The sequence below is a fragment of the Zophobas morio genome, unplaced genomic scaffold (assembly GCF_036711695.1).
Source record: "Zophobas morio isolate AGI-343-1 ecotype UQ-CSIRO unplaced genomic scaffold, CSIRO_AGI_Zmor_V1 ptg000026l, whole genome shotgun sequence".
Classification (NCBI taxonomy): Eukaryota; Metazoa; Arthropoda; class Insecta; order Coleoptera; family Tenebrionidae; genus Zophobas; species Zophobas morio.
Window position 1 is genome coordinate 1,805,880 of NW_026972131.1, and position 12,018 is coordinate 1,817,897.

Consider the following 12,018-nt stretch of genomic DNA (forward strand, 5'->3'; position numbering starts at 1 on the left):
GAAAATTGAATGAACTTATTATAATATAAATGAAAAAGTTCTTGTTTAGAATATGAAACATTATGGTGATATAAATGTAGACAAATTAATTTTCGAAATGTTCAAGTTTTACTAAAATATCAGTACTTCAGCACCTTTATTTCTTTATAGACACTTCTTGACTATAAAACAGTATTTAATTTTCAAGTTTTCAAACAGTTTCATTCTGTTACGGAAGTCAAGTTAGGACAATTATTATTTACGAACCCTATTTCGAGGAGCAAAATCTGATTTCCTAGTCTCCATGAGAGTCGATGGGTTAGAGGGATCTTACAAAAACCAATTATTTTATTTTACATTATAAAATTTGTTTAGTGTGATGTGATGTAATGATTTTGTGTTTTGTATATCTTGAGGGTCGTCATCACTAAAAAAATCGAAGTAATAAAATAAAGCAGCGATTGTGTATATACCTTATTTATTTATTTTTCTCATTATTCTTATTGAAAAATGTATTATTCCAATATTCAAGCGATATTTTAGCTTTTTCCATGTGTATTTGCTTCATGTATGTCAACTCCTTAAACTCTCACTATGACGTTGTCAAGCAGCCCTTTACCGCTGTTTTTACTAATTCACCATTAACTCCATTATTGTGTACTGTTCGCTCTATATTGTGTGTTTAATTTGGTTGAAATTGACTACAGGCCAAGGCCATCTATCCTGTGTCTCATATGCAGGGGGCAAACCTTACGACCGTCGTCGTCCACTTACAATGTATGAGGACGCTCTCAAAAATGATATCCAGTTGCTGAGCTATTATATAACCAAATTTCGACAAGAGAAAGCTCAGCCAAAAGAAATTAAAGGTATTATAAAAGTTCAAAGATCAGCCTAGGACCTAGTTCTAGTTACGCACGCTTCAATTTGTCTCTCTAGTCATAGATTTGCACATCAGCCTTCTTTTTATGTAGTTGCTTCTATTAACAATATGCGTATAAACTTATTTTATCATATAAATAAGAAATAAGCAGTAACAAAAAATAATAGACGTAAACGTATGGATTCATAAAGATGTGTTTTCATAAAATTCTTAGATTAATAAAAGGAAGTTAGCTGCATTAATCTTACACACACAACGGGTGTTCTCGAATATTTCTGCAAGCAATATATTACTTGGACTAGTTTTTTTTTATTTATTTATTTTTATACCTTACATAGTTCCAAAACAAAACATAATGAGCACTCTTTCTCTTATAATTTATGCACATCTGACACTTTTTTCACTTATACTTAGTACCCACAATTAAGCATGATACTATCGTTATTATTGTTATTATTATTGCTTGAAGAAAACGTTCTAGAGAACTTAACTTGCTTGAATACTAGCTTTAAACACATTTGTAGTTACTTAATTTCATTCAATTTATTCGTTTTACTTGCAGCTGGAAGTGTAGAAGAAAAACCTAAAATCGAAATTATCGAATAATCTCCCGCTGAGTTATATATTTGTATTGCGACGCACACACGAGTTATATATATATTTTTTTAAGTGGTTTACAACAATTACTAAAAATTGTATTTGGTTTTCGCATAACACATCTCCAGTTTTTTTAATTTTAAAAATGCAAATTCGTCATTTATTCATCTCGTCATTCACACATATTAAATACCGACTGAGAAGATCATTTCTTTCGCGTATTTCTAAAGTGTAATTATTGCTTAAAAAAGCTTATCCTTCTTTATTTTAATATAATAGTAATACATAGGTTTGCAAATTCGTTTTTCAGAATTGTTAGACAGTCTCAATATTCAAAATATATCTAAACACTCACGAGCTACATAGGTATGAACCCCAAATTAACAATAATAATTTCTTATGAACAAGTTAGATAATCTAACTCAACTGGACAATAACAGAGAAATTAACCTGACATGCGGACACCAAAAAAAAAAAGTTGAAATGACTGCAAACCTATGTATTTATTTTATCGTTCGACTTACTAAACTAACAGTAGATTTTGAATAAAACTACAAAATGTACGCTCAACTAGCAATATCGCCAAATCTGCCTCTCGTAACACTCTAGCACCGCTTTGAACGTACATGTTGTGAAATACTATTTTCCATGTAACTAAATCCTGCACACATCATACACTTGAAAAATAAATGTATTTTTCTTTGTGTTTGTTTTATTTACTTCTGTGTTCTTTTCAACCAGTTGCAGCTGAGACACAGCCTACTTTCTAATAGTTTCTTTCAGGATAAGGATGTGTTTTTTTGACATATTTTTTTCGACAATTTTAATTTTTAGCAACAATGATTTTTTTCTAACAATAAATTTTTATTTAAACAAATGATACAGTAATTAAAATTTATAAATCAACGGACTAGAGAAAAGGAGCTCCGATATACATTTTATGTAAGTTTAAATAAAAACTTATAAATAATGATTACCTACTAAAAATAAATGATTAATTAACTAGTAACTATACTTTTAATCAGTTTTTTAATTCTAATAATGTTAAAATATATGTTTAAAATTATATGCTTAATTATTGAGAGCACAACAGAATCTAATCATGTTTACGTATTTTCAGTGCCGTTATCTGCATCGCGCCCCTCGCGGATTTTCTCTGTACAGAAACCTATCGAAGATCCTGTTGCGCAGGAAATTAAAGACTTGAGGGAAGCAAGAGCAGCGCGGCTTGCAAAAATTTATGATTCTGACGTTAAGTCAACCACCGCTGTTGAAACTAACTTAAAGTCGAAACGGAAGGAGGAAGAAGCTCGTCTTGCTGAAGAAAGGTAGTTAGTTTATTTCGTGTTTGACGTATAATTGATTACTTGGCGCGTAGAGCCATCGCGGAGGAACAAGCGAAAAAGGCAGCCCAAGCTAAAAAAGAAGAAGCAGCGAAGGAAGCAGCAAGAAAAGCCGAATTAGCCCGACAAGAACAGCTCGCAGCTCAGGCCGCTGCAGAACGTGCAGCGGAATTAGAGAGGCAAGCGGAAAAAGCTCGACAGGAAGAACTAGCAAAACAGGTAACATAATTTTATTTACGTATAAACATTTATTTTCTCAGTTTTTCGATTTTTATTTTGCAATTTTTTAAATGTACAATGCTTCGATTTGCAAGTTTCTGAGTTTTAATTTTAAGTTTTTCAAAATTTTGATTTATCAACATTTTTAAATGGTTTATGCAGTTTTTGCATTTTGCAGTTTCTCGATTTTAAATATTTCGATTTCCAAATTTTCCATTTGTGAATTTTTGTTTCTTCAATTTTTTGGCTTTACAGTTTTCCGAATTTAGGTTTTCTAGTTTTCAATGTTTAATTTTTCAACTTTACAATTTTTGCAATTTTTCGATATTTCAAGTTTGCACTTCTCAATTTTTCAATTTGTAAATATTTTAATTTTTCCTTATTTCAATTAATCGAGATTCAAATTTTTAATTTAGCTAATACGTTTTTCAAGGTCTCAGTTGTTTAATGTTTCATTTTCCCAGATTCTAATTTTGAATTTAATCCAAAAAGAACAAATTTATTAAAACTGAAATTTTCACGATTTTCCAGTTTTTTTAAATTTTTCTTGACTAATTAATTTTTAAATGCTTATCTATATTGTGTTGACTCAGATTTTTTTTAATAGCACCCATTTTTGAATTTATAAAAATTCTTTAGTTTTACGTTTTCTTTCTTCCTTACTTTATCAACTTTTGAATTTCTCAATTTTTCGATTTTATAGTTCTCAGATTTTTAATTTTTCCGATTTTGCAATTTTTCGCTTTCAAGTTTTCTAGTTTTCCATGTATCACATTTTTAGATTTTCGATCTTGCAAATTTTCGTGCCTCTAGTTATTCGGTCTGGAATTTTTCGTTCCTTCGATTTTTCGATTTTTCAATTTGTAGATATTTTAATTTCCCTTTATTTGAATTTAAACATAATTCAAATTTTCATGTCTTCAATCTTTGAATTGCAGTTTTTCTAGTTTTCAATTTTTGGTCTTTTCAAATAACAAAGTTCTCGTTTTTGCGTTTTTAAATTTTGGACAAAAACAACGAGTTTATTCAAACTGAAATTTTGAAAAATTGTAAATCAGGATTTTTAAATTTTTTAATAACTGAAAAATCGAAAAAAATAAATATTGAAAAATTGAGAAACCTGAAATTAATGATAGAAAGAACCAATCTAAGAGTTGAAGTAACGAAATAATCTAAAAAATTTAAAAACTGGAAACTTAACTTAAAATTGCAAATCAAAAAACTGCAAAAACGAAAAATTATAATTCAAAAAACTGAAAATGTGAAAAATTGAAAAAGCAAAATTTTAAATTTGAAATTTCAAAAAAAAATGCAACACGAGAAATTGAAGAACCGAAAAATTCAAAAATAAAAAAAATGTGGTATCTCAAAGATGAAGTAACGAAAAACTAAAAAATCGAAAAATTAAACTGGAAACTCAAAAAATTGCAAATCAAAATATTGGAGAAAGGAAAATTTAAAAATCGAGGAACGGAAAATTCGAAACACTGAAAAAACGAAAAAAGTAAAAATCCGAAAGTTGAAAACTCAAAAATCTAATCTAATCGAAAAATGAATTTATTGAAAAATTCGGAGAGTTGAATTCCGGACAGTCTACATATTAAACGACATCAATTTTGCGTACACTACAGAGGGAAGATTCGGGTCCGTCTCTGTGTGGTGTGTTGAAGGACAGTCTTTAATTATGGGAACAGCGAATTTTGGTTAATGACATAACCTCTAAAAAAATAAAGGGTGGGTGGGTGGGGCTAAAATAAAACTGAACACTATTAAGAATAGTCAGTGGAATGAAGAAGGGGTGGGTGGTTGCTTGCTTATAAAAGACTGTAGAAAAAAATTAAACTTGTACTTCTAAGATAATATTACAATAATTTTTCACATTTATTTTTAAAATATTAGAAAAAAAAATATTGTCCAGAAATATACAGGACCAAAATAATAAAAAAAATTATATTTATTATTGTGTGGAACCATTTTTTTTAATCGGCACCGATTCGTTAATTTTACAGATTCTCCAGTTTTCGATTTTAATTATTCCATTTTTTGCTTTATTAGTTCTCCGATTTTACAATTTTTTGAGTTTTAAACTTTTAGTTTTTTAATTTTTCAATTTCGTGTTTTTTTCTTTTTCAGCAAAAGAACAATTTTATCCAAACTAAAATACTGTAAAATCGCAAAATTGTATCATTGAAGCAATAAAGAATAGAAGAAATTTCAAAATGAAAATCGAAAAACTAAAAAATCGAAACACCGAAAAATTGAAAAATTGTAAAAACATGAAAAAATTAAAAATAAAACTGCAAAACTGGATAATTGAAAAATTGGAAAAACGAAAAAATTAAAAATCTCGAAATTGAAACATCAAAAAATCGAAAAACGAAACAATTTTGCAATTTTTCCATTTGAAAGTTTTCAAGTTCTTGATTTTCAATTTTAATCAAAATGAAATTTTGCAAAATCAAATTACTGAAACACCGAAACATTAAAAAATGTAACAATTAAAAATCGAGAAATTGAAAAATCGACAAATCGAAACAATTCTACATAAAATTTTTCAAATTGTCGATTTTTCATTTTTTAATTGTTCAACAAAAGGACAAATTTATTCAAACCGAAATTTCGAAAAATTTAAAAATTTAAAAAGCAGAAAATTGTAACACTGAAACGTCTAAAAATTATAAGTCGAAGAATTGAAGAAATAAAGAAAAATTGAAAAAACCGAAAAAATGAGAATCAAAAATGGAAAAATGAAACTTGAAATATCGAAAAATTTTAAAATTGAAAAATCGAAAAATGAAAAAAATGAGAAATTAAACAAGTGGATATTTGAAAAATAGAAAATTTGTAATACAGAAACCTGAAAACCCTGTTTAATTAAAAATCGAGAAATTGGAAAAATGAAAAAACGAAAAACAAAAATTTCAAAAATACAAAAAAATTTTGTTTCAAAATCCAAAGATTTTAAAATGAAAGTTGAAATATCGAAAAATTGAAAAATCGAAAAATGAAAAAATTGAGAAATTGAATTGGATAATTAAAAATCGAAAAATTGTAATACTGAAACCTGGAAACCCTGATTAATTAAAAATAGAGAAACTAAAAAATCGAGAAAACTAAGAAATTTAGCAATTTTTCAACCAAGGACAAATTTATTCAAACTGAACTTTTGAAAAACCGGAAAATTGTAACACTGAAACATCAAAAAACTAAACAATTAAAAATCGAGAAATTGAAAAAACAACAAAAAGAAACAATTCTGCAATTTTTCGATACAAAATTTTTCAAATTCTCGATTTTTATTTCTTCATTTTCTCAATTTGTCATTTTTTAATTGTTCAACAAAAGGACAAATTTATTCAAACCAAAATTTTTAACTGAATTGAAAAATCAAAAAATGAAGAAATCGAAGAATTGAGAAAATAAAGAAAACTTGAAAAAAAAAACAAAAAATGAGACTTAAAAACTGAAAAATGAAATTTGAAATATCGAAAAATTTAAAAATTGAAAAATCGAAAAATGAAAAAATTGAGAAATTGAACAATGGGATAATTGAAAAAACAATTGATAAATCGAAAAATTGTAATATTGAAACATGAAAATCCTGATTAATTAAAAATCGAGAAAGTGAAAAATTGAAAAAACGAAAAACAAAAATTTCTATAAATTAAATAATCAAAAATACAAAACTTCTTAATTTTAAAATGAAAACCGGAAAACTAAAAAATTAAAGAAATTGTAAAAAGAAAACATGGAAAAACTAAAAAATTGTAACGTCGAAAAGACGAAACACTGAAAAACCAAAAAAACTGTAATAATTATTTAAAAAAAGTGAAAAATTAAAAATCGGCAAATCTAAAAATGAAACAATTACAAAATTGTAAATTTGAAAAAAAAAATTAAAAATGGAAAAATTGAAGGAATGAAAAATTGAAAATCAAAAATTGAAAAACCAAACTTGAAATATCGAAAAATTGAAAAAATTGGCAAACTGAAAATTGGGTAACGAAAAAAGCAATTATAAAATGGAACAACTGAGAAAAAGATAGAAACTGTAAAATCGAAAATTTGTAACATTGAAACCCGAAAAAGTGATAAATTAAAAATCGTGAAATTAAAAAATCGAAAAAACGAAAAATTGTAAAATTCAACAAACAGAAAGACGAAAAATTAAAAAGCAAATTAGAAAATCGAAAAATTAAAATTCTACAAATTAAAAAATTGAAAAATACAAAAATTTTACTAAAAAATCCAACAATTTCATAATGAAAATCGAAAAACTAAAAAATGGAAAAATCCAAAAATGTAACAACGTAAAAACGAAAGACGGAAGAATTGAAAAATTATCAGTTAAAAAAACCAAAAATATAAAAATCTCGAATTGAGAAATCAAAAAATCGAAGAAACAAAATAATTTGGAATTACCTACTTAGAAACACTTTATTTTTAATTTTTCATTTTCTCAATTTTTCGTTTTCTAATTTTTCAACAAAAGGACAAATTTATTAAAACTGAAATTTTAAAAAATCAAAAAATCGGAAATTGTAACACTGAAAAATTGAAAAATAAAAAAATTCAAAACTGAAAACTCGAAAAAAAAACACTGAAAAACCCAACAATTTAAAAATTGAGATATCGAAGAATTGAAAAAATACAGAAACTGAAAAATCGGAAAATTAAAAGGTTAACAATTGGAAAAGGAAAAATTGTAAACATGTCTAAAAATGAAAAAACCAAGAAACAAAAATATGAATGCAATGATGAAAATGAAACTTGCAATATCGAAAAATTGAAAAATTGAAAAACTGAAAAATCGAAAAATGAAACAACTAGAAATTGAACAATTGGATAATTGAAAAAATAATTAGATAATTGTAAAAACAACTGAAAACCCTGATTAGGTAATTAAAAATTGAGAAAGTGAAAAATTGAAAAAACGAAAAACAAAAATTTCTATACATTAAACAATCAAAAATACAAAAATTCGTAATTTTGAAACCCAAAAATTTTAAAATGAAAAACGGAAAACTAAAAAAATAAGAAATTGTAAAAAAGAAACAAGGAAAAATTGAAAAATTGTAACATTGAAAAAATACAGAAACTGAAAAATCGAAAAATGGAAAAGCCGAAACTTGAATAATAAAAACCCTAATAATTATTTGAAAAAAGTAAAAAATTAAAAATCGGGAAATTTAAAAATGAAACAATTACAAAATTGCAAATTTGCAAAAAAAATAAAACGTGAGATCAAAAACTTGTAACATTGAAACCCAAAAAAGTAAGACATTAAAAATTGAGAAATTGAAAAATCGAGAAAACGAAAAATTGTAAAATTCAAAAAATGGAAAATCGAAAAATTAAAAAGCAACTTGGAAAATCGAAAAATTAAAATATCTGCAAATTAAAAAATCGAAAAATACAAAAATTTTACTGAAAAATAAAAATCATAATGAAAACCGAAAAACTAAAAAATCGAGAAATCGAAAAGTGTAAAAATGAAACACGGAAAAATCGAAAAATTATCAATTAAAAAAAACAAAAATTTAAAAATCTCGAATTGAGAAAAGAAAAAATCGAAGAAACGAAACAACTTGGAATTACATACTTGGAAGTAAGTACCTACTTTATTTTTCATTTACTCAATTTTTCAATTTTTAATTGTTCAACAAAAGGACTAACTTATTAGAAGTGAAATTTTAAAAAGTCAAAAAATCGGAAAATTGTAACACTGAAACATGGAAAAATTGTAAAACTGAAAGATTGAAAAATCAAAAAATTAAAAACTGAAAATCGAAAAAAAAACATTGAAAAATTTAGAAATCGAAGAACTGCAAAAATAAAGAAACTCAAAATCGAATAATCAAGAGGTCAACAAGAAAAATTGTAACCTTAAAAATGAAAAAACTGAAAAATTAAAAAACAGAAAAATCGAACAATTGTAAAACTGAAAATCAAAAATAGAAAAAACGAAACTTGAAACACCGAGAAATTTAAAAATTGTAATCTTAAAACTCGAGAAACTGAAAATTTCGATAATTGAAAAAACAACTGAAATTTTGAAAAATTGAAAAAAAAGAAACTGTAAAATCGAAAAACTGATTAAAACTCCAGAAATAACATTGAAACCTGAAAAAACTGACGAAATAAACATCGAGAAACTGAAAACTCGACAACAAAACATTAAAAAATGCTCAAACCACACAGATGAAAGTAATAATATTCGATTTTGGGCCAGTTTGAATTTAGCGCCGATGTACTTTGTTGTGATTGGCCGGCACGGGTGCGGAAATGTATGCCGTTTATTCGTACCAATAGTATATATTTCTGTAATGTAATTGTGATACAAATTAAGCCTTCCTTAAGATTTCCTAAACCACGAGTAGACGGGTATATTATTTCTTAACATTTAGATAACCTTGAGCCTCAAAATTATGAGGGGATGATTAGACAAATTTTGCATATTTGACAAAAGCATCTGGTAGTTTCGAATATTATCTGTTTATTAAAAATCGACACAGACGACAGACGAGCAGACGAAAACAGGAAAGGTCACAAAACGTCGGGAAAATACAAAAGTCGCCAATTGCCCGATAGACTTATTAGAATACTTCCCGAGCGTAAGCCGTCATGACTCCTAGAGTACAAAATAATAGGTCTTCCGTTTCCGGCTGTCTATCTGTCTGTCTACCGTTTATCTGGATTTTTATTACACAGATAATCTCCTAAACTAGTGGACCGATTGTGGTCAATTTTGTATGTACTTATATTAAGAATAACATGTAGGTAGGTAGTTAAGCGATAATCAAAATTTAGCTAATCATCCCCACCAACAATGTGATGACGTCACCTGAAACTTGTACATAGTAAATTAGTTCTGCACAAATAGTTTATGAATCTGTGATCTTTTTTTCCGAGACAACCAGATTTTTGGGAAAAAAATCAAAATTGTATAACAACATTTTATAATTCAATTTTGTTACTGCAGAATCCAATATTTTTAGAATTTCTTATACAGTTTATGCTTTATGTGGGTATTGGTCGTATAATGGAACATGCCCTTAATTTTTATATTCACACACTTATATACTTATATTTTCATAAATTTACTACATTCTTTATAATTACAGGCTGAACTTTTAAAAGCACGTCAGTTAGAAGAGGAGAGGATTCGCCAGGAAGAAGAGCAACGACGTATAGAAGAAGAATTAAAAGCAGAAGAAGAGCGCAAACAGCTACTACGTTTAGAAGAACTTGCACGACAAGCAGAAGAAGAAAAAGAGGCTGAACTAGCAAGACAAGCAGAGGAACTTGCAGAATTAGCCAGACAAGAAGCAGAACGTGCCGAAGCTGAACGCCTTGAACGTGAACAAAAGGAAAAAGAACGTAGAGAAAATGAACTAGCCGAACTAGCACGGCAAGAAGCTGAATTAGCTGAATTACAAAGGCAAGAAGAAGAATTAGCTGCAAAAGCAGCCGAGGATACTGAAATTAGCACGCAAGAAACCACTGAACAACCAGAAGCAGAAATTGTCGAAGACACTGCTGAGGTACCAAAAGACGAAGAACAACCTGCTGAAGTTGAGCAAACTGAAGAACCTATCGTGACAGAGCAGGAAGATGTAATATCCGAAGCTCCTGCTACAGGTGAGGACACCGTAGTTGCGGAAATTGTGGAAACCGCAGAAAACCCAGACGATCAAGAAAATGCAGTAAACGAAGCTGAAGAGTAGAAACTAATTCGGTCTCTAGTGCGGTGAAATAATTTTCTGCGAAATTAATTAAATTTATTATTTGTCTAATGTATACCTAAAAAAATATGATTGTGTTCACGATTTAAAATTTTGTACGACACTCTATAGTACTACAGATAAGTCTAGTTACATTTATATCTTATTCAGGTTTCATGATTTCTCGGTTTCGGAAATGTTGTAACTGTTCATTAAAAAACACTGTAATTACCTTACCTTATGGTTTTATTTAAACTAAAAAAAATATTTATTGTATGTATACACTTCCTGAAAAATATAAATTTCAGATTTCAATTAATTATTAGATAATTTTACTGTATTACCATTGTATATTTGTATAATGCGACAACAACTATGTTCCGAGTTACTGATGTGCTATAAAATTGTCCAATGAGAGATTTATAACGTATAAAAATACAGATATAATTATGTCCTATTAAACAATCCCAAATTGTTTATTTTTGGTTGTAACATTTTGGTAAAGTGGACCCACATTTCATTTCATGTCTACAAAATGTACCATACTTATATTCAATTTTGCATTGACATTTAATTTACTCTCACGAATTAAACACCTATCACCAAAAAAAAACATATCTACTCAGAAATTCCCAGAAACTAATAATCAATATTCAAAATTTGTTATATTTATTTTGTTGTATATTTTTTACTAAATATATCGACTGAAACTACTTTTTGTAATATGTTTGAAAAATAGTTTTAAACAAAACGTAATTAGGATTTTAATAAAAAAATACCGCTCTCTTTCGATCAAAATCATTTTACTCAATGTTCTTAACTAATTGGTAAGCCTAAATTAAACACGTTACAAGTATAAAATATAAAAAACATTAAGCATATTTTAAACCTGAGTTCTCTCTTATTAATTTTATAAAATAATTCGCAGTATATTTGTTAAGTTACAAATTTCGCAAATTTGTTGTTTAGTTGGAAAGTTTGTATTAACAGAAAACTAAATAAATCTTTATCGTTGACTATAACTTTTTTTACTTCTTTCATATAGTGATAATATTTTTTTAATAATCAAATAACTATAGAGACTTACGGCTTTCCACAAATGATTAACTCTTGTGTCCAAGAAAATATTGTTATTATATTAAGTTATCCAAAAGGTTAAATCAAATTTATGTATTTATATCTACTAGGGGCGATCCCAGTTATTACCTATGTGTCCAGTAAAACGTCCATCCTTCAGAACCCGTCACATTTTTTAAACTGGTGCTGGTGCTAC

General features: G+C 27.3%; 1 protein-coding gene across 5 annotated transcripts in view; it reads left to right on the forward strand.

Annotated features, from left to right (window-relative positions):
• The window catches only part of LOC135136700 (uncharacterized protein CG45076-like), a 56,362-nt gene extending 44,595 nt beyond the window's left edge, over positions 1 to 11,767 (forward strand). For 3 of the 5 annotated variants that reach the window (XM_064066107.1, XM_064066110.1, XM_064066111.1), the window contains 4 exons: positions 687 to 848; positions 2,580 to 2,787; positions 2,838 to 3,021; positions 10,146 to 11,767. In XM_064066107.1, coding sequence (XP_063922177.1) covers positions 687 to 848; positions 2,580 to 2,787; positions 2,838 to 3,021; positions 10,146 to 10,748 — 1,157 coding nt within the window. In that variant the 3' untranslated portion in view covers positions 10,749 to 11,767. The remainder of the gene's footprint in view (positions 1 to 686; positions 849 to 2,579; positions 2,788 to 2,837; positions 3,022 to 10,145) is intronic. The other 2 variants (XM_064066108.1, XM_064066109.1) reach the window with 2 other exon arrangements.
• Positions 11,768 to 12,018: the final 251 nt, after the last annotated feature.